The sequence below is a fragment of the Carassius gibelio genome, chromosome A8, assembly GCF_023724105.1.
Source record: "Carassius gibelio isolate Cgi1373 ecotype wild population from Czech Republic chromosome A8, carGib1.2-hapl.c, whole genome shotgun sequence".
NCBI classification, from domain to species: domain Eukaryota; kingdom Metazoa; phylum Chordata; class Actinopteri; order Cypriniformes; family Cyprinidae; genus Carassius; species Carassius gibelio.
In genome coordinates, this window is record NC_068378.1 from 6,131,597 (window position 1) to 6,159,482 (window position 27,886).

The 27,886-nt window shown below is 37.2% G+C and overlaps 1 protein-coding gene across 1 annotated transcript in view; it reads left to right on the forward strand.

Moving 5' to 3' along the window:
- LOC128018105 (phosphatidylethanolamine-binding protein 4-like) overlaps positions 1–27,886 on the forward strand; it is a 118,052-nt gene that overhangs the window by 83,100 nt on the left and 7,066 nt on the right. The window contains exons 4-5 of the mRNA XM_052603477.1: positions 16,860–16,905; positions 17,427–17,543. Of these exons, the coding sequence (XP_052459437.1) occupies positions 16,860–16,905; positions 17,427–17,543 (163 nt within the window). The remainder of the gene's footprint in view (positions 1–16,859; positions 16,906–17,426; positions 17,544–27,886) is intronic.

Here is a 27,886-nt window from a genome sequence, read left to right on the forward strand (position 1 = left end):
CTGTACTATGTCAAGTCAAGTCACCTTTATTTATATAGCGCTTTTAACAATACAGATTGTAACAAAGCAACTAAAGCAAAAAGGCAGTTCATCACTGAATTCAGTGATTTCATCATCCAGCTCAGTTCGTTTTAAATAGTATCTGTGCAATAAAGTCAATGAAATCGCTGGAAATGAAGTTTCCCAACTAAGCAAGCCAGACATGACAGCGGCAAGGAACCAAAACTCCATCGGAGACAGATTGGAGAAAAAAATCCTTGTTCAGCTTTGGTTCCCTCATTTACCAGGCATATTTATAGTCCTGATTCTGTTCTATCCTCTGTCAGTTATTATCTTGCATTATGTTAAGCTGTGTGCTCCTTCGCAATTCTGCCTGTGTTTGAAGGTTATTATTTATCTAAGAAAGTTTGAACAGCACCTGCTGTCTTCATCTGCTTTCCTACGACACAACCGTGGCACTGTGTTTAATACTGAGTTAATATAATTATGAGTATTTTACTTGATTACTGTACTTAAGTATTTCTTAAACTGATACTTGATTATATTTCTGAAGTAAAAAAAAACAAAAAAACGTACAATTTCATTTTGACTGGAAAAGTACTTGTTAAATTTTTTGCTGATTATTTTCTTCAATCTTATGCACATCATATATGGTAATCTGAGTAATGTAATTTTCACACGATTCAGCCTCAGTTTTAACTTCCATCAGTGAAATTTCTTCTCTTTTAATACCGTATTTTCCAGACTATAAGTCGCACTTTTTTTCATAGTTTGGTTCGTCCTGCGAATTATAGTCAGGTGCGACTTATTTATCAAAATTAATTTGACATGAACCAAGAGAAAACATTACCGTCTACAGCAGCGAGAGGGCGCTCTATGCTGCTCAGTGCTCCTGTAGCCTCTCACTGAAAACATAGAGCATATTCTCGCGGCTGTAGACGGTAATGTTTTCTCTTGGTTCTTGGTTCTAAATAAATGCGACTTAAAGTCCAGTGCGACTCATATATGTTTTTTTCCTCATCATGATGTATTTTTGGACTGATGTGACTTATACTCAGGTGCGACGTATAGTCCAAAAAATACGGTATTTTTTTTTTATTTAAAGCTACATTTTTACTCAGTATTCACCCAAGACATTTGTTGTTGTTGTTGATGTTGTTTTTGTAATTTTTTTACTTTAGGGGCCCGATCTTTGTACGTCGCTTATTACATCCGAGTTCAAATGACACATCCAAGATGATATCATTGTGCTAATCCTGATCCGGCTAATTGGGTTCTTCGAACACACCTGTTGTGTATGATTAGTATCGCTGGATTGAGTTATCTGAGATAACTGCGCGTTCATGTGTTGGCTTAAAAGGGGATATGTATCGATACTCGAAACCATGATCAGCAGTGCAGCGATTGGCTGGTGGCAAGACTGCAATGTATTGACGTCATATAATTTAAAACGACACCTGACGAAAAACTTGAAAAATTTCTGGACTTTTATAAGGAAACAGCCAAGCAAACAAAACTACATAAATGTTATAATAGATACATGAAACAGATAATAGATGCATGTTTTTATTTTATTAGAATTTTTTTCATGATTCCCAATTATTTAGATTCACAATTTATAATAGTTGTGCAGTCTTTACATTTTTATTTCAATGTAGAAATTATCTATTCATTTCATTTTATATCTGGACAGATTTGTTACGTGACAGCATTAATGAAAGTTTCTTAAGGGTCAATATCATGTTATCTGCATCTCCTGCACTCCATCAAGCCCCGCCCATAATATCATCATCACTCAAAATAATGCACGACTCTATTATCTGTATAGCATGTGTGTAAGACTCTAAAACAATTATGAAGTAATAATTTATGACAAATAAATATTTCAGTGAGTAAAACTGGCTGTCTATAGTAGGCTGTTATGGACTACACAGCATTTTTATATTATTTTTAAATAATTTCTTTAATGATTATTATTTAAAATTATTGTCCCTGGATCAGTACGATACTCTTGTAATAAAGTAGCGGTGGTAGCAGACACATTTTGAGTATCAGTTCTGGTTGAAAAGAAGCGATCTAATCCTGTTTACATGAAATAAGCTGCTCCCGAGCAGGTTTAAGCTAACGGACCTGTTGCTACGACAGCAGCTCCGGGATGAGCTTCGAAGAACCAAATGATTCAAGATCACGCCAAATCGTCAACAATCAAATCCAGCTAACTGAGTTAGCGATGTACGAAGAACAGGCCCCAGGTAATCAAATGTTCTATACACACTTGCAGACCACTTGAACACTTTGGCAAATTACGGGAAATATAAAATGCAAGTAGGCATGTGATCAAAGGCAAAAATCGCAAAAGAGGTTATTGGGGCAAAACCAATGTAGGACAGGACCTTGGTTCAATCCTGTGATTGTTGATTGGATGGATGAAGATGTGAACAAGTGCTTTCAGTTGATTGTAAGATATATATATATATATATATATATATATATATATATATATATATATATATATATATATATATATATATATATATATATATATATATTCATTGGAGATCAAAATTAGAGAACAACCTGCAATTTGGAGGTCACTGCTTAGTCATATTTGAAGTTATCCTAACAGGATTATCAGTGTTTTAAGCATATTCCATGATATAAATATATTCTGAAGCACAGCATAAAAAGCTTAAATGAGATATTTGAAAAAGAACTAGAAATTAGAGAACACTTTCAGATACCTCCCAGTTACTGGTGTCGTTCTAAAGTGACTGAATCCCTATGACAGTAAGTTGTCCAGATGAAGGCCAATAGCAGTCTTAGCAAGAGAAGTTTGTCATTCCAAATCTGTGATTTCTTGAACAGTGCAGCTTTATGATGACATTAATTCATTCAAGTCCCCCAAATACGCTAGTCATCCATGTAAGACAAATACATGAGAGGACAGGATAATGAGCAGACTCTCCATTAGGGTTGGGTACCGATAGGGTTTTTTACGATACTAGTGTATTTGAGTTGTGTGTGTATGTTTTGCACTTTAATATATTTTAATGTTACAAAATAAAACAAAGCAAAGAACAAGTTTCTTATCATTTATTATAAAATGCTGCATTACATGACTTTGTTGTCCGTGACAAACAGTTGTTCTTCCAAGGTACAAGACCTTATGGAGATTGAAAGAATGCCATCTTCTGTTCAGTTGTCTCTTTTTTTGTAGTTTTAAATAAATGGTCTGGATCTGTATCGGCATATCGTGTCTCGACATTTATAGGAACAATATGTACGATTTTCGTAATAAAATTTCCAAAACCACTTGCACGGTGTTAGATATTTCGTGCACTTGCATTATCCCAAAAGTTCCCAGGGATTCGTGAATCCAAAGGAAATATAATTTTAAATAATGGCTGATCCCGATTCATTGTCACCTATCAATGATGTAATATCTGCGCTATTGGTTCCCACTTGTAGAAACTATGGCAACACACATGGAAAAAAAAATGCTGTAGAGTTAAATTAAATCCATTAAAATGAAATTATAAGTGCTGACTGCAGCATTAAAATTAAATCAGCTCAATGTGTGTTTTTACTAGGAGTGACCCTGAATAGTTGACGATTTGGTGCTTTGATTCGAGGAGCCGATTCAACTACCAATCTCAGCTGAATATTCATGGGCTGTTGGGATTATGTCCTTTTGACTAAATGGGGGAGCTCAAATGTCTGATTTCACATAGAACAAGTGGTTTTCTCCAAGTAAGTTAATATACAGCCTATTATGAAAAAGCTGTAAATACTAATATGAAAAGAAAGAAGGTTCAAATAAATAGTTTAAAGAGCGTGAATATATCCAAACACCCCTACAGATTTAAGTTTCACTTTCCATAACCTGTGACTATGAGTCCTGGTGAGTCCTGGCTAAAACACTAGAGTTGTTCAGTCCGTGCTTGATGACTGAGTTCTGCTCTCTCACAAATTCTCTTATCATAATCAACAATGTGCAGCTGCACATATGATCAAAACAGTGTATAGACTGCTTTACTGATTAAAAGGGGAGTGCTTAAAGGGATAGTTCACCCAAAAATGCCCTCATGTCATTCCCAACCTGTATGAATTGCTTTCTTATGTTGAACATAAGAGAAGATATTTTGAAGATTGCTAGTAATCAAACAGTGTGGTTGCCATAGACTTCCATAGTAAGACAAAAACAAATACTATGGAAATCAATGGAAACCACCAACTGTTTGATTACCAGCAATCTTCAAAACATGTTTTGAAGAATTTTCATTTTTGGGTGAACTATCTCTTTAAACTCGTGCTAGACATCGGTCAGTTACTGTTCCTTGACAATGTAAATGTTCTTTGCTTACTCTCTCTGTATAATTTATTCACTGTTTGAATAACTTTGGAAGGTACAGGTAATACAAAAATTAAAAACATTCATTTGGACTGAAAGCGCACTCTGCAATGATCAAACCTCTTATCAGAAGAAAGAATCAAAAGCCTAGACTCACCTTTGCTGAGGAGCACGTTGTGTGGAGATCACTTTAGTGATGAGAGCAAGTTTGATTTATTTGTGTACGATGGAAAACAGTTTGTTCTTCATCAAGCTGGGGAAAGACTGAAGCTTGAGTGTGTAAAGAAGAAGAAGTGTCGTGGTTTAGGAGATGTTTTCTGCAGCAGGAGTTGGACCTCTTATACAGCTACATGGCAGGTGAATGCAAATGTGTATCAGCTCCTGTCGCAACGTGTTTTCTGCAAGATGACACCAGCACAGTGTGAGAAAATAGTGATGTCCTGTGGCCGCAGATGTGCTGAAGTCACTCAAAGAGTGACTTAAAAGTCACACTTAAAAGTCTGAAAGCTATGATGGTTTGTCAATGTTCTTAAGTGTATCCCAATTTTAACGCCTCCTCCACCAATCAGAGCTCATGTGCCTCGCTCTCTTCCTGTTAGTCAGCAAATGCTTATCAGTGTCACTCCACAGCACTCTCAGCTTCACTGTATCGCTCTTATCATCTGTGCAGGTATGACTCACACACACACACACACACACACACACTCAGGGTTTCCCCTGCTGCCTAGGGGATGAAATGCCAGCGTGTGAAGGACAGTGTGTTGCAGTCGTGTGGGTTCGGTGTATGTGTTTGTTTTCTGATGAAGCCGGGGGTGTGCAGGAGTGGGCAGTCGCAATGTTCCAGGATTCCCTCCAAATGAGTCAGGCTTCAGTCGCCCCCCGCTCTGCCCACTCTCCTCAGGGTTACCTAGGGAACTCGGACCGGGGGCTTCCCTCATCAGCACAATCATCTCGTTTTCTCTCCTACAGCCATGAAACAATTCACAGATAACAGCTACAAGACAGAACAAGAAGGGGCGGCATATAAGATGATTACATAAGTGTGGATAGATTTTGCAATGTGTTCTCAATCGTTTTTGAGACCTTTTAAATGCACACAGGCATTTCCATGTGACAGAAAGGATGTTTTACAGTTAAAAATGTGAGATGTGGGCAGTTTAATGAGGGGGAGATTCGAAGACTTGAGAATTTGTTTTTTAGAACAGAGTATTGGCTGAAAAAAATGAAAACTAATATATCGATAGAAAAGACACAGCAACTTATATTTTGAGGAAGAAAAGAGTTGGAGTTTGAGAACTTTTGCAGAGATTTTGGAGTTGCATATATATATACATGAGCGCAACCGTCAAATATGTCCATCTAGTGTATGTTTACATAAGGAAAACTATGGAAAAATAATGCAGTGTAATGTAAAAATGCATTTTATGTGAACAGCCCCTTAGTTTTCTGCTAGCATGTTTTAAGAACAATTTGAACGGTCCCAAACTCCATCAAAAATTATATGTTTAGTTATTTTTTCTCTCTTTCAGGAAATTCCAATTTGAAGTAATAAGCCACTTTTTGCTTGCAGGATACGTTTATAAATATAAATGAGTTCTTAACTTCTTATATGCTTAGGATATAACATTTATGCATTTAGCAGATGCTTTTATCCAAGTGATTTTTACAGTGCATTCGGGCTATACATTATTATTATTTTTTTAACCCCAGTATGTGTGTTCCCTGGGAATCAAACCCACTACCTTTTGCGCTGCTAACACAATGCTCTACCACTGAGTCAAAGGAACATGTTAAATGGGGAAAAGGTGACAATGGCATTTCAACATCAAGGACCATTTCTTTAAAACCAAAATGTGTATAATTAAAATAAGAAGGCCCATTTTTAGATTGAAATTTGTGTGCGTGTGTATTTAAAATTGTGCTAAGTAGTAGAGAAAGTAAAGGTGGCAATTGAACAATTGCATATTAACATCAAGGATGGTCACTCTTATCAAAAACTTCTTGTCTTCTTCACACTCCCATATGCAATTGTATCATCATTTTCAGCAAGTGTCAGGGACATTTTCATTATATTTATGCAATACAATTGGGATTACAGTATGCATGTCTGCATCAACCATTTAATCTGTAGCAATTCAGAAAAGTGTTCATATATATTTTGTAATATAACTAGAGTGCTAGAGATATAGGGATCAAGATTGGTGCGGCACCACGAGAGCCTAATTAGCATTTATTGAATTTTCACAATCATGATCCTCCCCCACCTCATTGGCTTCTTTACTAGTAACTCATTCTCAATGTTCTCATTGCTCTGAGTCCAAGCATATCCTGCCTCCTTCAGTTAAGTAATGTTTCGGCATTTAGATTAAAATTAATCCTGCTCAAGTGGGTCATGGGTGATTGTTCCTTCAGCTAGTATGAGTAATAAAGTACCTTTTGGGTTAATAATGAGGCTCACTCAAGCCTGGCCTACAGATATGTGTGTGGGTTTTGGGAAGTGTCAACCAGTCCAGTGCTTAATGTTCTTACTTAAAAACTCACTTCATGAAATGGACTGTTTGCATTATCAAACTCATCTTATTACCCACACTAATTGACTTTTTCTGGCCACAGTAGATTAGCTTATGTGGTTTGTTCAATTCAATTTTAGTTTATTTGTATAGTGCTTTTTACGATAAAAATCATTGCAAAGCAACTTTACAGAAAATTAAGTTACTACAATATTTAGTAGTAGCTTATCAGTGGTGACTGTCAGTTTATGTGCATGAAACATTAATACAAGATGTAGTCAACCAGACAATGAACACTATTAACAGCAATTATTATATGATGCAATCACACTTGTAGCAATATTTGTTAGTTCTTTATGTTGTTTCAGGGTTAGCATCATCTGAGGTCCTCTGAGGGGTCAGCATCATCTCTTCTCAGGTGTTCTGGATCCAGACTGGAGCTTGTGTACACCTATTTATGGCAAAACAGAGAAACAAATAGAGACATAATTAGCGTAGCTGCTGTTCCAACCAAGCAAAATTAATTAGTTTAATGCAAGCTAAAGAATAATAATGCGCATTTTATCAGATGCAACTGCAGTCACAAATTATGAGGTGCATTATTTAAATGCTTGGTTAAAGAGATGTGTTTTTAATCTAGATTTAAACAGAGCGAGTGTGTCTGAACCCTGAACATTATCAGGAAGGCTATTCCAGGGTTTGGGAGCCAAATGTTAAAAAGCTCTACCTCCTTCAGAGGACTTTGCTATCCTAGGAACTACCAAAAGTCCAGCGTTTTGTGACCTTAGGGAGCGTGATGGATTGTAGCGTGGTATAAGGCTAGTTAGGTATGCAGTAGCTAAACCATTTAGGGCCTTATAGGTAAGTAATGATAAGTTGTAACTGATACAGAACTTAATAGGTACCCAGTGCAAAGGCTGTAAAATTGGGGTAATATGATCATATTTTCTTGACCTGGTAAGAACTCTAGGACACTGCATTTTGGATTACCTGTAGCTTGTTTATTGGATGCAGGACAACCACCTAGAAGTTTATTAGCTTTTCTGCATCAAAAACAGGTAACATGTTTCGTAGCTTGGCAATGTTTCTAATATGGAAGAATGCTGTTTTTGTAACATGTGAAATATGGTTTTAAAAGACAAGTTGCTGTCTAATATAACACCCAGATTTTGACTGTAGAGGAAGTAACAGTACATCCATCTAGTTGCAAACTGTAGTCTATGGGATTCTGTGTACTGTTGTTTGGTCCAATAAGTAATATATCTGTCTAATCTGAATTTAATAGGAGAAAATTATTGGTCATTTTTAACATTACATTTTTAACACACTCTGTTAGCTTAGATAATTTAGAAGTTTCATATCTGGTCTCGTTGAGATATATAGTTGAGTATCATCAGCATAACAGTGCAAACTCATCCCATATTTTCTAATAATATTACCAAGGGGCAACATGTATATTGAAAATAGCAGAGGTCCTAGGACAGATCCTTGTGGCACTCCATATTTTACAGGTGATAAATGAGATGACTCCCCATTAAGATAAACAAAATGGTAGCAATCAGACAGGTAGGATCTAAACCATCTTAGAGCCTGCCCTTGAATTCCTTGTATAGTTTTGTAATCGATCAATAAGTATGTCATTATCTATTGTGTTGAATGCAGCACTAAGATCAAGTAAAACTAGCAATGAGATGCAGCCTTGATCTGACGCAAGAAGCAAGTCATTTGTAATTTTAACAAGTGCAGTTTCTGTGCTATGGTGGGGCCTGAAACCTGACTGAAAATCTTCATACAGATATTTATTTATTTTTTTGCAGGAAGGAGCACAATAGAACAGACACGACTTTTTCTAAAATTTTAAACATAAATGGAAGATTTGAAATGGGCCTATAATTTGCTAGTACACTAGGATCTAGTTTTGGTTTCTAAATAAGAGGATTAATAACCGCCAGCTTGAATGGTTTTGGGACGTGACCTAAAGATAACGACAAGTTAATGATATTGAGAAGCGGTTCTTCGGCTACAGGTAACACCTCTTTCAGTAATTTAGGGGGTACAGAATCTAATAAACATGTTGTTGGTTTAGATACAATGATAAGTTTATTTAGCTCATCCTGTCCTATATTTGTAAAGCACTGCAGTTTATCTTTGGGTGCGATGGATTAAACTGAAGTATTAGACGCTGTAAAATCTACATTCGCTATTGTATTTCTAATGTTATCTATTTTATCAGTGAAGAAATTCATAAAGTCATTACTATTAAACATTGATGGAATATTTTAATCAGGTGACGTCTGGTTATTTGTTAATCTAGCCACTGTGCTAACTAAAAACCTTGGATTGTTTTGATTATTTTCAATGAGTTTGTGTATATGCTCTGCCCTAGCAGTTTTTAGAGCCTGTTTATAGCTGGACATACTGTTTTTCCATGCAATTCTAAAAACATCCAAGTGAGTTTTTTTTCTCCATTTGCGTTCAAGACTACGAGTTTCTTTCTTGAGTGAGTGAGTATTAGTGTTATACCATGGCACAGTATGTTTTTCTCTAACCTTTTTCAATTTGATGGGGGCAACAGTTTCTAATGTATTAGAGAAAATAGTGCCCATGTTGCCAGTCATTTCGTTTAGTTCATGTGTATTTATGGGCACATGTAGCAGTTGAGATAGATCAGGCAGGTTATTTGCGAATCTGTCTTTGGTGGCTGAAACAATAGTTCTGCCCAGACGGTAATGCTAAACCATATACTGTAGTTAATATCACTGATACACAGCATGCACGATACAAGGAAATTTCCATTTTATTTTTGTCCATGTAGAAGTCTATAGTAACCAAAATTATTTGATTCCCAACATTCTTCAATATATTTTCTTTTGAGTTCAACAGAAAAAGAAACTCATACAAGTTTCGAATGACATGAGGGTAAGTAAATGCTGACAGAATTTGGGCATGTGTGTGTGTGTGTGTGTGTGTGTGTGTGTGTGTGAACTATTCCTTGCTTAATGTTTGAAAACGTTTGCAATTCTTTTAAATTGCCCACCAGTTTTGCTTTGTGAATTCTTCGTCTGCATTTCAAATATGACTGAATGAAATCTGCTAAATAAATGTGCTCTAATGGATTAAAGAGCCAGTGAGGTGAGTAATGAGGTAATGGTTGTAATGATTATCGCTATAGTAACTGTTGCGGTCCTGGTTCGGGAGGTCACATGGTCGGGTTGCGAGTGGATTAAGACACCGGGTGAGTTAATTTAGAGACATGGAGAGTTATTGGAGCATAAGCTCACACTGAACTGTTTCACAGCGTGCACTTGGGCCTGAAATGGCACTCATTTCAATTACCGCTGCGAAAACTGCACTGGGTTCAGTCTTCATTTAATACAACTGCTTCGAAAATATAATGATTTAAAGTACGCAGACTTTGGAAGGCATCGTATTTGAATGGTTTTGAATGGTTTCCTTGCCAAGATAACATCTTTTGACAAAAGCCAGATAATCCTCTAATAAACCCAACAGAAAGAAGATGTAAGCTATTTACCAGCACAACACTGTGATGCCTCTAACCTTTTTAAGAACTGAATTAAATAAATGCCAGAAAGCTTATTTTAACAGCATGTGCTGGGATTATGTAATTTAATCACATGACCTACATCTACGAGTGACTCTACAACAAAACCCAAACGTTAAATCCGGATGAATGGAAGAATGGTGGCTTTTTGGAATAGATTAAATATTGAGGCACAATGGCAAGAAAATGAGTGTCAAAGGGAGACGAGAAAATGTCAGAGGTTCTGAAGGCACGAGTGAGGGAGAGCGGCGCGTTTAGAAAGAGAGAACTAGAGAGAAAAATGACGAGAGGGGAGCGGGCTCATGGTGAAGGTCCAGTATCAGAAATAGAGCTGTGAACACCATCTGCCATTCTCTCTCTCTCTCTCTCTCTCTCTCTCTCTCTGTCTCTCTCTCCCGTCTGTTACGCTGTTGCCCCAGCAGGACCTCTTCTCTCTCGCTGCTCAAGAACTGAACAGGAGACTCGCTGTTCTCGGGTGAATCTCAAGAAACCTGTCAAGAACATGTCCGGGTCATATTTCACCCCTAAAATGAAAAAAAAAAAAAGATGAAGTTTTGCTCAATGAAAATGAAAACTATTTCATGAACACCAAAAACTGAACACATTAATTATGAATTTGGAGGTTGGTGGGGTCTAACATTCTAACTAAGGCTTAAAATCCCACAATTAAAACAAATGGTTTAGTCGACTTAAAAAAATCATATTCAAAATCAGATTTAATCCTGTGTATTTCATAATGGAATATACAACAGTGCTTTCAAGTGTTTTCGGAATCATATGTTGTAAGGCATTTGCAGATCAAGCCGTTTTGTAGCATTTTCCTTTAAATGTTAATGATCTCTGCTGGCCCCGCCCCTCTCTTCTAAGCTGCTCTGAGGCCATGTGCACACGTGCACGGGTATTTTTATAAACTACGTTTTTCCTTCCGTTTTTAAATAAATCTCTGTCCGCATGAAAATGCAAACGTATGCTGACGCACTGTCAAGAGCGTGCCAAACCAACAGGTGCCAATATAATCATAAACATATAGCCATGTTGCCCAATCAGAAGCCTGAAAAAGTTTTCCATAGGCGGAAATAACAGCACTGACACCGATGTCACAAGCCTAAACACCGGTTTCGCTGTCTACACGATAACACTGCAACAGGAGTTTTTTGAAAGTCTTAACCTTGGCAGGCGTTTACAAAAATGTTCGGTTTCAGTGACCTGGTGCTGCGTTTGTGTGTGGATGAACAGGCAAACTGCGTAGAACAAGCTGCAGTTTTAAAAATAACTGAGTTTGTGTGGACAGGGCCTCAGAGAGACCGCATTCATCGTGAAACTTGCTAATTACCACATTATCAGGAAAGGCAATTTCTAAAGATTCATAAAAATAAAAAAAATTCTTATATTCACTTTTTCTGTTGATTGAGCTGGACCACGGATGAACAACAAAACACCTCAATCGCTTAGGAGTCATTCTTGTCTACATCTGCTCCGGCGGTGAAACAATTGAGGACTGATGACAGTTCACTCAGGACGGGTCTAAGGTAAGGCCCCAGTCCAGTCTGAGCTGAAACACTCCTGTCAGTCAAACTATTGTGGGAGGGGCCTGTCTGTGTGACATCAGAAAAACAGGCCTCTGAGATCTGCTGGATTTGAGAACAGGCTAAAGATTTTAGAGGATTAAAAAAAAAAAAGATTTTTATCGTTATAGGGTGGTTGTGTACACACACTGACCACACACAGTTTGCCAGGCTTCCTCTGTAAGTCCATTGTAGAGACATATCAAGGAAAACGTTTGCATAACGTATACTTTGCAGACACTTTTATCCAAGCGAAGTGTGTGAGGAAAAACACATGCCACATAAAGTCAATTTCAACATCAGTCCGAGGGAGCTGCTTCACTCCTAAATGAAGAATGGATAGTGGAAAACATTTCAGAGAAATGCTTCCTTGTTGTCTGTGTAACTTTAGGTACAGTAGTGTGCACTCAAACAGCTGTTATCTCGTGAAAATATTTCAGCATCTAGTGTTTTCTGATCACAGTGGCAGCAGATTACATCTGCACTCGTCTGCCTGCTGGATCATCACACCAGTAATTATTAACTAATTAGTCAAATAGACTAACATTCATTATGTAGCTATATTTATCACTACATGCCGAGTAAAACACAAGCTGGTTTCAGCAGGTGTGATTTCTGAGCTGAATCGGGCTGAGACTGAGAACAGGAACAGATTTAGAGTTAATGAGACTCAAGCCACGTGCACAAAATAAGACTGAAACTCTGTGCATATTTAAAGACTGCTGATTTCTTGTTTTCTGTCATGTTTATGTGCACTTTACACAAGCAGTCATTGATTACAAGCTCACTCTCCTCCCCAGCTATAGCTTTAACCTCAAATGTCATTCTCACAGCAGCTCCGACCAACTGGAGAACTTCTCGCATCCTTCAAAAAGAGCAGTTCACTCAGGAACAACACTTAATGGAGTCCGTAAGTTTCAGATTGGAACTTTATTACTGGAAGTTTGTTACAGATCCTAGACAAAAATGGTCATTTAGAGACTCCAGTTTGCTGAGGCTGAAGCATAACCCCCCTGAGATCTTCTGGGTACGTTGCCTTGTCTTTTAAAGCACCGCCTTCTTGTGAATTTAAATGTCCTGTAGGACCTGCTAGATCTTGAATGGCAATTGTTCTGAACTATATCATAAACTGTTGTACAGTATGTACTCCTCCTGCACTATGTGGGTTATTGTGATGTGATTAGTAAGTTTATTGTTTTAAATGACGGTTGATTATAAAAAAAAAAAGAAAAAAACGAAACCAGACGTTAGACACAAGAATAGAGAATAGAGGGCCAATCAGCAGTGACACAGAACACAATAGCAGCCGCATAACAACTCTAAAAATCATGCCTTTTTTTGGTAAACCTTTGCATCAAAATCTAAACCAGCACTGGAGTTTTTATTCTCGTTATCTTTAAAGACATAGTTTTTTTTTGCTTTGGATGTGAGCTCCACACATGATCGATGGAGGGTGAAGGACGAGACGAGGCTGAGTTCTGATCAGATGCACAATCAATCTGGTTGTTTTCCTTTCAGTGCTTTACAGGATGCTGTCTCAGTTCATTCTGCGAAAGAGTGAATATTTTCTTTGTTTAACTGGAAGTGTAACTGAAGCCAGTGATATTGAACTGCGCCAGCAGGAATGAATAGAGGCCAACTGAGGCAATATCAGACTTTCAGAACATGGATTTAATGTCACTGACTGCTCCCCTCACGTCTGAATAAAAACCCTCTCCTCAACCTGTGAACCAGAACAGAAGATCTGACTAACCGTACGGGAGTAAGACGTCTGCCCCGGTGCCCTGCTGCTTTGTTGAATATGTGTGTTTCAAATCTTTTATGTTCACAATCTGGCGATGTGCTTTTATGTTGCTTCGCTGTGGAGCATTTTAAGAGTCCTCAAAAACACGTACTGAGCGCAGTGACTGAAGTAGATCCGCCGTTTACTGATTTGTAAAGTCATGCACTTTATTCATGATGTGAATGATTCCCCAGTGCTGTAATTTTGATTCAGATCAACTATTATTGAGGATACGTATACACTTGTGTTTGTGTTGGTGTTGTTTATATTCACTGTAGCACCGTGTGAATGGCTTTTATTTGAAACGCACACTGCCATTGGATTCACACTGTAGTTTTAATCCAGATTAAATGTGTACTGTATGTAATAGGTCCTTTTAATTAAACATTTCCCCCAATGTATCAATACTTTTAAGGCAAGACACTACATGCAAAACTTTTTTTTTTATCCACTGGTAATTTTTATATATATAAAAAAAAAAAACATTTTTTTTTATTTTGTCCTATTTTGCTTATACATAACTTTTCTGATTTCTGAAGCAGTCTGAAACTATTAAAAGGCATCTTGTGAATCTTGAAATACAGAGTCAAATGGGCCACCTTTTTTTATATAATTTAATGCAGATTTGACATTTCAGTCTGTATTCATTTTCATAATATGAAAAGAGCAGCTAGGACATTCTTCCAATATTCTCTTTTTCTGTTTCACATAAGAAAACGATTCATACATATTTGTGAGTGATTCAATTACAGAATTGCCATCTCGTCTAGTCCTTGGAGCATTCATAACTCGATGAACAAAAGTGCTCATCTAAGCTTTCAACATCTGATGAGAACTGACGTTCGAGTTCATCTGGACTCCTCAGTAAAGCTTGACTACATTCACTCAAATTGTCAGCACTTGCAGTTCCCACATCACGTCTCCTCCAGGTGTAAATGTCATGAAAAATAGGTGAGACTCTTTTCCCTCCTTCTCCACTGATGTGAGGCTCAAGCGGGTCAAGCACATTCTGGCTGCCCGAAATCTCCAGTCTCAAACGTCCCCAGAGACTGTAACGCTCTTCCAGAGGTATAATGCAGCAGGGTTTTAATGATGTCCGGCATCCTGAAATGGCTCTTCGTGCTAGTAATGTACAGTAGCATGTTGCCATCTGTGCACAATATGTCCATCAGATCACTGATGTTTAATATTTCTTAGCTTGTTGCAAAGTGTGAATATCACTCTCCCCAAAATATATCCGCACAAAGGAGCGTTAATTTTCTGTAACGGGGCGAGTGAGAATATTTCAAGCAGATCGAGTGGGAAACCAAAAGGAGCGCTTCACCCTCCCTGCACTGTTGACGACCTGTTGCCATGACGACGGAGCTCGAGAACACTTCGGGATTTCTAAATAAAGCTGCTTCTTACTTTGAATCTAATTGTTGCAAATGAAGCAAAGTGGCTTTGTGAAGTTCATTGTCTTTGACAGTGTTTTCGCACCGTGTCTCATTTCCTGAAGGTCATTATGAAGCATCACCTTACACATGCTGCACAGTGACCTTCATTTGCATTTATAACTAGATGCAATACATGTACAACTCATATTTATGTTCAGATGTAGTGTGTGTGTGTATTTATCAGTGTTATTTCAGTTTATTATTATTTTATTATATTATTATTATATAGTATTATTTTATTAAAACTATAATTAAACTATATATAACTATAATTTACAGTTTTAAAGTTTTAGTAATTGTTTAGTTTTTTCTTTTGTATTTCTACATTTCTTACTTTTTTCTTTATATTAAATTTTTGTATCTTTTATATTTACTTTTAATTGTAAACTCTATACATCTTTATTTTAGTTTGTGTTATTTTAGTACAGAAGTTAATCAAAATCAAAATGAGAAATAAGAATATGAAAAAAATGATTTTTGTATTTTCTTTTCAGTTAACATTATTTTTATTTCTAGTAACACATTTTTTTTTATGTTTCATGTTAAATGTTGACTTAACTGTCATATAGACACCACTTCACTGTCCAATCAGTTGATAAAATCAACTTTTTTTTTTTTTTCGCATGCAAATGCATCAAAATACAGAAGTAAAATGCATTGCCATTAAATCTTAATGAGCCTAACTTGATTAAATAGTTTTAAATACATAAGTATAGCTTTGGACAGTTGTTTTACTGTACATCATTCACAAGAGACAAATTCTTGAAGCACACAACATTTATTATACATATATACATTTATACATATATAAAATGTAGTAAAGAATATTTCATAATGTTTAATGCATAGGCCCACATTTATAAAATTATGATGTGAACAACAACTGAAAGTGGTACAAGTACAGTATTACACCTAATTTATTGAATCCCGATCCGCCTGAAGTAGGTGCGCCCTGTCCGTGCAGTTCCTCGGTCCTCCTGTAGGGGGCAACAGAGAGTGGTGTGTTTCAACAGCAGAGTCTGCTTGATTGACAATAACAGACTGCTGACACTCTGACAAACCATGCTAGGTATTTATCCGCGGGGACTTCCCGTTGGAAATTGGTTTTGAGTATAATCTCAGTGTATTTTATTATGCTTCTTTATGTTATTTTGTCTTTTATCTCACAGGGCTACTTCATGAAGCAAAGCAGTCTAAACTACAGTAATCTACAGCCTCGGCACAGATGAATCAGATCCATTAGACATTCCAGTGGGCTATTTACAAACTGTGCGGCATTAAATCTGCTCGAGGATATGGGTTTAAACAGACAAATATAGGAGTGCCCTTTGGGGGGAACAACTCAACTCATAGAGAGCTCAGATTGAATCTCTGTTCCTAGGCAACGGAAACTTAATATGCAATTAATAATATGCTATTTTGAAATACAATCACTCACTTAATTTGCCTGGGAATTGGCTTTGTCTGAGGATATTAAGTCCCGTCATCGACAGGTTTAAGCCGGGTTCGGTGAGGGTCCTAATCCTGAGCCACTGTGAAGCTGTGTGGCCCTCGGTGATGAATGAAGGAGGAAATCACAACACACTGGTGATGGTGTTGAACATGAGACAATGGTGCGTACAGCAGTGTCTCTCATGTGTGTCTTTCTTCAGGGGGAAGCTCTAGAGAGGGGAGATGCCAGCGCTGTTGAACTATCCGGTCAGTGTTTCTTTCTTTTGCATGTACAGTTATTGCAATTGCATGTTTCAACTAACCTCTAATCCTAAATATTAGACTCAGGATCTTTTCAGTTTCGAGTAGCCATAGCCATATCCTGTGATAATTTCCTCTTTAAAAGTGCTTGTTGTATCAGCCTGGTACTTTGTTTTCTCAGCTGATTCATTAAGAGCCTATTTGTCCCTAATCCTGGAAGTTGTGTGAAACCAGCCTAGCAGATTCAAGTATACAGAATGAATATGAGGTGCATCAGAGGAACAGTGAGCAGACTTTGGGCGACCCGTCTGCGGGGTGTGCCATCTGAGGCTGGGTGTGCTCAAGTAACATCCCAAAAAACACCCTACTTTAGCATGTGCTGGAGAAGCACTGCTCTCACATGTTCTTCAGCCTGTTCTTCTGACGTAAAACATTTGAAAATAGATTTTAGTAGGTTACAATTAAACGAACACTCATTAGGAGTTCTGAAACAGATTTGTTCTTGTTTTTTTTTTTTTGGTCTTTAGTATACACCCGTCCCACTCCACCCCAAGGCACTGGACTCCACCGCTACCAGTTCCTGGTATTTGAGCAGCCTGAAGACCAGAGCTTGTCCCTCAGCCCACAGGAGAAGAGCTCACTGGGTAATCACACACACAACCCACACACGGGGTCATCATGGGGTCATTTGCTCACCCTTAAGTCATTCCCGATCTTCCTTTATACAGTAATACACAAAAATTGTGCTAAATGTCTGCTTTTATGTTCAGAAGAAACAAATTCACATGGGTTTAGATTTTTTGGTGAACAATCCCTTCAATATATCACCCTTAATTTGAAATACAAGTCTATAACACACACACACACATACAAACACTTGCATACTGTGTGACCAGCTATTTTTGCTTTTCCTGAAAATATCGGTCTTGCCATTCAGCGTAACTTACAATTAACATCTCGACGTGAAATGACAAATACCACGGCGTCAAGACATTGACGTCTGCCTCTAATTTATATTTTATGTAATTGCACTGTAATTTAACATTTATATTTAAATGACGGATCGCATTAAATGAGGTGAATTGAAAGGCGCCAATAATACTTAAGGCCCAAATACACCCAGCAATATATTCTTACCTGTTACATTTCAGCACACCACAGTCTATTATTATTATTATTATTATTATTATATGCATCATACTGCTTTTCACAAAAAGAATGCAGTTCGCACACTTAAAGAGACACTTACTTTCATGACTGGCATAATCGAATGATTCTTCTCTCTTCTCTTGATGAGCAGAGCTACATCAAGTCAGATTTGTCAAACAACACCATTTGTCACATTCAGTACTTGCACCCGCCACTACTTGAACTAGTTTTCTTTGTTACTAATTATGCTTTTCCACTGGTCTCTGTACCTATTGAAAGGTTCTGTAGGTTTCAGCTGCCTATGTGGCTTCCTGCACAGATGGCCTCATGAATTATAGGACGTGTTTGATCTTTGAGAGCCAAGACAGTTTCCAAAGCTTATCGCTCTTAAGTGAGTCAATTTAATCAGGGAAATGTAAATGCATTTGGTGTGTCTGCTTTAGGAACTGAGTTTCAGTGTTTATCCAGCAGCACACACCTGCCCTTCCACTTCTGCTACCACAACTATTCAGTGATGTGTATGCACTCTTTTTAACGGAGGGTTGTTTTAGCTACAGGATAATTCATAAATAAATAAATAAATGCGACTTTGTATCTGACAATTTTGCATTTATTTAAAAAAATATTTGATGCATTTCGGACTTTTTACCTAACTCTGAATATATCTTGATGTAGAATTCAGAGGGGACAAACAATTGTGAATTGGAAGAAAAAAACATCGTACAATTCTGACGTTTTTTTTCTTGCAATTCTGAGAAAAAATCTGAATTGATTTTCAAAAATGAGACTGAACAAAGTGCTCTGCAGCAGAAATAGAAACTTAAGCCCTCGACACAAATTCCTGTCTCTTGTTGCTTTTGCAAAACATAGATTTCCGTGTAAAAGATGACTTTTATTGAGTGCTCCCTTGAGTCAGTTGTGGTTAGGAGACAGTGTTACCCCTGTTTTACAGTCACAGCTTTTCTCTTTGTCTTGATTTTTACTTTTAGTGCTTAACCTTCACTGTGCAGAGAAAGAAAGTAATAAAAGTCCTTTGGCTCTGACTAAACAGTGAGTGGATATGATATGAATATAATCTTTCGGTTTCCTTGTGATTGGCTCGGTTCGACGAACCAATCAGGTATTTAAGTTTTTGTCTTTGATTTATATTTGAAAAGTTTTTCAATAGTGTACAAGAAAAAATTCAATCATTCCATACATGCATACAAATAAATAAATAAATAAATTATATATATATATATATATATATATATATATATATATATATATATATATATATATATATATATATAATTATTTATTTATTTATATATAATAATATAATTATATATCATTTTTTTTGTTTGTCTGTTTGTTTTTTTTACTTTTTCTAAGTGGAGAGGACAGAAAATGCTTTGTAAAGAAAGTGTAAATGTTAGATAGAACTGATCTTGTTTTTCTCATATGAGCACTGAAGCGTCATGTGTTTGTGCACATGCTAACTGCAAGGTATTTTTGTTTATTGGCCATTTGGACTGAATTACACATAGTATCTCTAACGGGATCAGGACATGATGCAGACTGGAAGTCATCCTAATATTAATTTAAAGCATTGGGCTCTTTAAAATCTCCTTTCATTAAGTGTCCTTTGTAGAATCACAGTATTTAAAACTAAAATGTGCAAACAAATAATATTTTGTTGTTGTTGTTGTTGTTGTTGTTCTAATCCCGTCTGAAATCACGTCTGACTTTGCCAAAACATATATCGTTATCTTGATGCCTAATTTGATTTCCTAATCATTTTCTCATTAGTAGTTTTCATAGGCTCTGATCAGGCCACAATGATGTCATCTGCGGACCCCTCCAGTCATTTCCTGTATGTCTTCTGTATTCTGATCAAATTGATGCAATGGCCTCTTTGTATCAGCCCTAAAAAGTTAAATTAGAAGATATTACAATCCCTACTCGGGCATAATGTATACTAATAATAATCCTGCCCAGCGATCTTTGTTTTTTTCTGCAGTCGACCTGAGATTATAGTATTATTCGATTTTTGTCATTGAGTAGAAAGACTTGTGTGTGATGTCAAAATTTTAACTAGATGTTTGCAGAAGATATGAATGGTTCTTAACATGTGTGGTTCCTCACTGGCTTAAGTCAAGGAGTTGTTGCTCCTTGAATGTAAAATCGAAAGTAAAATTGTCTTCTTTTTTTTAGGTTTCATTGTATAGGCCAAAATATCAGCTGATTGCTTAAAAAAATTCCCAGTTTCCAAACAAACCATATGATTTGAGGAAATAATTAAAACCATGAGCAGTGTGCAACATGAAGCAAGATTCAAGATGAAGAAAAGGATTCAGATTACCTGGGGTTCGAACCATTTCATTTGTGTTTACCCGGGTTAACCATTAATCCTGGATATTCATAAGACTGCATTTCACACTGTGCATTCTTAAACCCTGAGTTAAACAGACTGTATTTTTAAATATTTTGACTGTACTAAAGCATACACATATCATGATATGTTTGCAAGTTCACATACTTGTTTCTTGAAATGTTTTGTGACGAGTGGGGCGGGGCCAAGAGACGTGGGGACAGGAGCGAGGCCGGTGGAGTGATTGGGAAATGAGCGGCACCTGCTCGACCCAACGGTCTCGAATCCCATGGAGGAGATGGAGGGATATAAAACTGGAGCGACGACAGTGACAGACGAGAGAGGACCAGACCTTGACTTTATTTTGTGTTTGCCTTTTATTTGTGCGCAACAGTCATCCGCGAGGGGCTGTTGCGCTGTTTTGTGTTTATTTTTGATTTTAAAGTTTGTATTTTGATTTGATTGTCAGCCAGTTCCCGCCTCCTTCTTCCCGATGATTACGAAGGTTATATTATTACATGTGTTTTGTGTCAGAATGTCTGTTTTTGCCTGGTTTGCCAGTTGCTGGAAAACACATCATACGACCTGGGTCAGCAATCACACATTCTAGCTGATGTAAAAAAGCCTCGGCATCCAACTAAAAAACCTGAGGCATATTAAAACATGGATAAATCAACTCATTAACTTACAGTTTAAAGCTGTGGTCGCACTACACTTTGAGCATGGAAAATTCGCTCAGACATTGCAACGGTCGGGATGTGACGTCATGCTCTGCAGTGTATTTTTTTAAAACGGAAGTTCAACACATAAACAATAATAATACACCTAAAATGTAAAAACAAACAATCTACTCCGCTTTTATATAAATGAATATTCTTTTAATTCAGATAGGAGGTGATGCTGTAACGTATTGATCTGCCATTGGTCACACAGTGTCACGTGATGCAAATTCAAAGGCCAGAGCTCACAAACTTTGAACTGCAGTGAAATGCGAAAAACTTTATGCACGGGCTTGCGTTTCCAGTCTGACGCATTCACATGTGTATGAATGGAAGTCAATGGAACGAAAAGTCAAGTGTGACAGTATTTTGAATTTGGACTGAAGTACCTATTTTAACTGTTAGCTGCCAACATGGGCGACATTTAACTTTTGAGTCAGAAAAAAAAAATGGCTAAAAAAAATTCTCAAAAAAGTTTTTGAGATAAGTATCAAACCAATGTCCTACCTTATTGCACCACATCAAAGCAGTCAATACAGCATAGTCAATAATAACTTGAAGAGGTTGCCAGAGTTTACTAAACTATGGACTAATTTTGACTCTTGCTGCTAATTTGAATGGTGATGCAATGTCCGTTTTGACTCGTTGACACCAAATGCGAGACAAGTCAAGAAGAAGAAGAAAAAAATATCGGTAACACTTTAGTATAGGGTCCAATTCACACCAATAATTAGTTGCTTATTAGCATGTCTATTATTAACATATTGGCTGTTTATTAGTGCTTATAAAGTACATATAACACATGACATCCCTAATCCTACCCAATACCCTAAACTTAACAACTACCTTATAAACTATTAATAAGCAGCAAATAAGGAGTTAATTGAGGCAAAAGTCATAGTTAATGGTGAGTTAATAGTGAATATTGGACCCTAAAATAAAGTGTGACCAAAATATCAGATGTGGGACTATTCAAGCCAGTCATATACTGCTGGAAATGAAATTACTGGTTAATGTAAACAGATCTTAATAAAGTTTACACACGTATTTGGTAATTTGAACTGGATCTCGCTCTGAACACATGCTGTCTGTAGAGGTCTGGCCAGGCACAGCTCCAGAATTAAATAACTGCACCTGATGAAAAACTCTGATCAACTACAACGGTTCTGATTGGTCGATGCATTCAAGAAATCAACAGATACGTCTGTGATTGCTATATTGCTTAATGCTGCAAAAAATGTTGTAAATAGTAACTTTTGATACTGTCCAGAGACCAAAGACAAATACACATGGGATAGTTTGCCAGATCTTCAATTGATCCTTCGCAGTGAGTTTGATTGACAGGGGATCTGACCAATCATACCGCTGAATCTGCTATTTTATCTGACACTCGTTCCATATTACATTGGGGATTCTATGACTACTGATATGGACGGAGGCATCTGCCCTCCTTGTCCTTGCTGCTTATTAATAGTTAGTAATTAAAGATTGCATAAAATTAAAATGGACTTTATTTACTATACTAGCACACATTGCTAGTCTTGATGTGAAAAATAAATCTGTGCAAGTTAATTTTTTTTTTTTTTTTTTTTGTCTTGGTAATCTTTAACCAAAATCTGACCATTCGCTTCCGCTCTGGGATGGCGTTCCTTTTCTGATGATGTCAGTTTGACGGCTCGGGCAGAATATCCTTAAACACACCCCTCCACCGTTAGGTTGCTATGAGTGAGAGACAGAGAGGAGGAGCGCAAAAATAAAATCACGCCCTCTATTTAATATTCAGTTTCATCTGGAAATACAACACTACACTGAAATAAAGTCAGCAATAACTTCTGGACTTGAAATTTTAGTATGGGGTAGGATTAAGGGATCTTAAAATACAGTCAAGCAGAATAAAACATTAATATGTGCTTTGTACAACCTCTCCTCCAACCAATGTACTCGTATAGGTCGTTTGTCCAAATCCCAGAAATACGACCCATCAGAGCGTATACTACAATTGCGCCCCTATCGGCAAAAGGTCGTTTTCATATGGACGTTTTGTAGTCTTTTATTTGCCCTCTGGTTTGCGTTTCGTGTAGCTCAGTTGGTAGATTATTACGTTATACCTTGATATGTAATCATGCTATCATGGGTTCGATCCCAGGGAACGGACGTGCACGAAAATGTATATGCTCAATAAATCATAATTTAGCATGATTTCTGTGAGGGTTAGGTTTAGGGCTGGGGTTAGGTGTGGTCATTCGAACGAATCAGCCACCTAGTAAAATATGTAGGAAATACTGTGAGATCGGTGTAAAACGCCCACACATTGCATTTAAATAAACGTGCGTTTTGATTGGTAATGACGTTATACGTCATTTCATGACGAAAGACGCAAAGCAATACTGTCATTATTTTTACGGCCGCTAGAGAGCGCTTAACTTTAAAACGTAAATATAGATCGTAATAAGGTGCACAAATGACCTATATGGTCGTTTTTTGTTGGAGGACAGGCTCGCTTTGTAAGTACCAACAAACAGCCGGTATGCTAGTAATAAGCATGCTAATAGGCAACTAGTTAATAGTGAGAACTGGTCCCTAAACTAAAGTGATAGCCTGATATTTTACTGTTCATTGATGTGAAGCTATTCGGAACAATCTGTAGTGTATAAAAATGTATATAAATAAATGACTAGTAAAGGTGATGCTTGCTTTAAAAAAACTCCACTAATAAGTATTAGCACTGAATGCATCTGCATCCATGTAGTGGTCCCATCTAGTCTCAAAAGTACTGATGTCAGAACTGAAATTTTACAAATGTGACGATACCAGCATTTCCGGCTGCCATTTTGAGTGCTGTTGAGCGGATTCTTAAACCGCTCTGATTGGCCATTGTGTTCTCGCGCTCAACAGTTATGTCTGTGATTGGCTATGATTGATCATCGGTTCAAAAACTTGTTGTAGATACACGTCTTTCACACTCTTTGCCGAACACTTCCACAGGTACACACAGAGGTGAGTGTTTGAAAGCTGTGTGAATCAGAGGATCCACGTTGGTACTTCTGACTGTTCACTGGTCCCATCTAAATAACGCTTGTTTGATTTGCGTGTGGCCTGTAACCGGTCCCCATCTTTCATGTTCTGCTGACATTCATTGACTAATTGATCTAATTGGAGGGTTTGGAGCATTTGACTGTGGGTGTGGAGACATCTAATGATCATTTCCCACTTCCCCGACTCTTCGCTCGACACACAGCGCTCTAATGGTGATTCTTCATTTCCCCTGACGCTGAGCTCAACTCAATTTCAGCTCGGGCTTTGATCTTCAAGCGTACAGGGAGAGGTGCACTTCATGCCTGCTGTGCGGCCTCTGCTTTGTGTTTGTGTGTGGGTAGGAAGAGAAATGTGGGTCACGGAAAGGACAGTGACAGCTGGTTGTTACACAATTGGCGATGGGTGGCATGCGGGCGGCAGTGGGCATGAGAGATGTGTGTTGGTGGGGAATCCCCACGCCTCCTCTGCGTCCCGTATCCTGCTCAATAGCCGTCTCGGTGCCAGGGGTTTCACAGGCCACGGGTCAAGCCAAGCGGAGGTGGCAAATGGGCACGTAGGGCCCAGAGTCATGAGCTGCCAGCTGGCTACGCCAGCGTCTGTTCACACACTTTTACCCGTTGGCCTTCAGACTCAAACACAGGGCGTACAACCCACTGCTTTGTACTGTCCCTAAACACCCTCCCACCCACATACATTCACTCTCTCACGCTTCCCACACACACGCATGCTGGCAGTGTAGTTGTCTCAGAGAGAGGGATATTTTTACTGTTTCTCTCGGCGTTGAGTGTGTGGGAGCCCTGCTTTCATTCAGATGCTTTACCTGTGACACATGAGTTGTGATTTGAAAGATTACGAACTTATGAACTCTTCGTTGAAGTGTTGGGTTCTATTTTAAAATGGCACACAGCTGTTCATAATAATGGCAAAATAATTGTTTAAAGATAAGTTTACTCACTGTACTTGTGAAGAAGAGCTAAAGTAATGTTTCATCAGCAGATTTTTTGTTTGTTTTCCCCATGTGTGTTTATCTATACGTTATTATTGGAATTTATAGCAAGTAAGCAGGAAATCCGCTCGGCAACAGCAAAGAATATGACCACAAGTAAACTGAGGGGATCAAACCACCTTATATCTGTGTCATTCTGTTTCATTTAGCTTTCAGTTATCATTTATAGAAAACAAAGCATAATTAAATGAATGAATGAATAAGAAAGAAAGAAAGAGAACGAAAATAATTAGGGGGTGACAATTTAATGTTCAGATAACATATCTTTAATGTATTATTTTAATTAATATGACATTATTAAAATATAAAGTTATTAGATATTAAAATACTAAAAACAGAGCTACTGTATTTAAAACTAATAGTGCCATATAAAAAATGTTAACTACAAGTGAAATTAAATTAATAAAACACATATCTATCTATCTATCTATCTATCTATCTATCTATCTGTCTATCTATCTATCTGTCTGTCTGTCTGTCTGTTTTTTTTATTTATTTATTTTTATTTTTATTAAATTATATGTTAAAGGCATCTAACATAAATTGTCAATATAAATATATATAGCAGTAGCCCTTTATTGTCACTAGTCACAAGTACCAGCGAAATTAGCCATCAACCTGTCCACACAACATACATACAATGGGGTAGACAGAACAGGAAGACAGGGAATTGAGGAAGAAATACAGCATAACATTGGGAAAGTGAGGATAAAAAAAAGAACGAGTCTTTGAACCTGTGTGTATGCCTACTGTGAAATGACCACATCAAACGTGACGTGCTAACATGGATGCAGCTAAGATGCAGCCGGGATTGCTTCAGGGATTTTTTTTTTTTTCTTAAAGAAGCTTCCCAATGGAAACCTCGACAAGACACACGCCTGTTTCACACATACTCCGTCTGCAGTGTGTACGCAGTCCGTGTGCGTTTCGTATGTGGTGCAGAAGCAGCATGGACTCATACTAATTGTGCTTTCACACAGGACGCGTTTGCAGTCCGCTACTCGGTACGTAAACGATCGCTGCACTGCTGCAGACGCAACGCTCCTGGAACGCACTGACAGACCACAACCGCGTGAACGCTAGAATCCTTTAACATAGGTCCATAGAAAAATATGCAACGCATACGCACTGCAGACGGAGTATGCGTGAAACAGGCGTAATGTTGTTTGCACCTTGTGCAATGTGGAATTAGTTTACAGCTTTCTCAAGCACTTTGTGGTGCATTTTGGAAACAGGAGATGAGCCCCTGGTCTAATGCGCCACCTGTCTTGAGAAACCCATTCTAAAAGACTTACTTTTAGTCATTATTTTATTTGGGTAGCACACATATTCTGAATGCCTTCGGCAGAATTCAAATGAGCCATTTTAATTTAGATTAATTCCAAGATTACAGTGAGAATAATCTATATATATATATATATATATATATATATATATATATATATATATATATATATATATATATATACACATATACACATATTTTTTTTAAATATAAATTATTTCTGTGATGCAAAGCTGAATTTTCATCAGCCATTACTCCACTCTTCAGTGTCACATGATCTTCAGAAATCATTCTGATATGTTGATTTATTATTAGAATTACCAGTTGTGCTGCCAAATATTTTTTTATATTTGAAAACTGCGATACCTTTTTCAGGATTCTTTGATGAATAAAAAGTTAAAAAGAACAGCATTTATTCTTTTCTAACAATATAAATCTTTGCTATCACTTCTTAACAATTTAACTTGCTGAATAAAAGTTAGAATTTCTTTCAACAACAAAAAATAAATAATAATAATAATAATAAAAATTTACTGACCCCACACTTTTGAACAGTAGTGTATATTGTTATAAAATATTTCTATTTTAAATAAATGCTCTTCTTTTTAACTTTTTATTCATTAAAGAATCCTGAATAAAAGTATCAGTTTCCAGTACTGATAAAAACTCGGCATATTATAATGCTTTCTGAAGGATCATGTGACACTGAAGACTGGAATAATGATGCTGGAAGTTTAAAATGCCTCGCTGGGACTTCATAAACACTTGATGCTCATGAATCGCTGAATCTGTGTTTTGAACTAATTCATTTGAAATATACAATATAGATTGTCAAAGCAGATTTACAGTATTAAACAGGAAAATAGTGTCGATAATGCAAGAGGACAATAGAAGATACTCCGTTTTTCAGTTTAAAGCAGTTAATCATTGATTCAGTTCAGATCAAATAGCGTCTATGCAATCAAGTTAACAATATTTAAAGAAATTAAGTGTCCCAACTAACCAAGACAGAAACTATGGCGGCAAAGCACCAAATCAGTGACTGAAATGGAGGAAAAAAAACACGATTTTAAAAAATGATTTTAAAAAATGATTTTAACTTCGCAAATATATTACTATTTCCACAAATGTTGTGTAAATCATTTAGTTTTAAAGCTATCCTTCATTAGAATCTTAGCCTAAATAATGATCCTTAATATTATAGCAAAATTCACAATGTTGTTTGTTATCCTAAATGTCCAGCTCCCAAAGTGAATTATGTGAGTGCAGTGACGTGTGCATATGTTCATTACACTTCATGAACTCTGTGAGGATATATTAATCACAGCTACAGCGGAGAACACAGGCTAAGACAATGAGAGCCGTGTGAAAGCCAAGCGCTGGAGTGCTTCAAAAGCGTGAAGTCGGTCTGTAATCAGTGCAGCACATCTCAGAGTCAG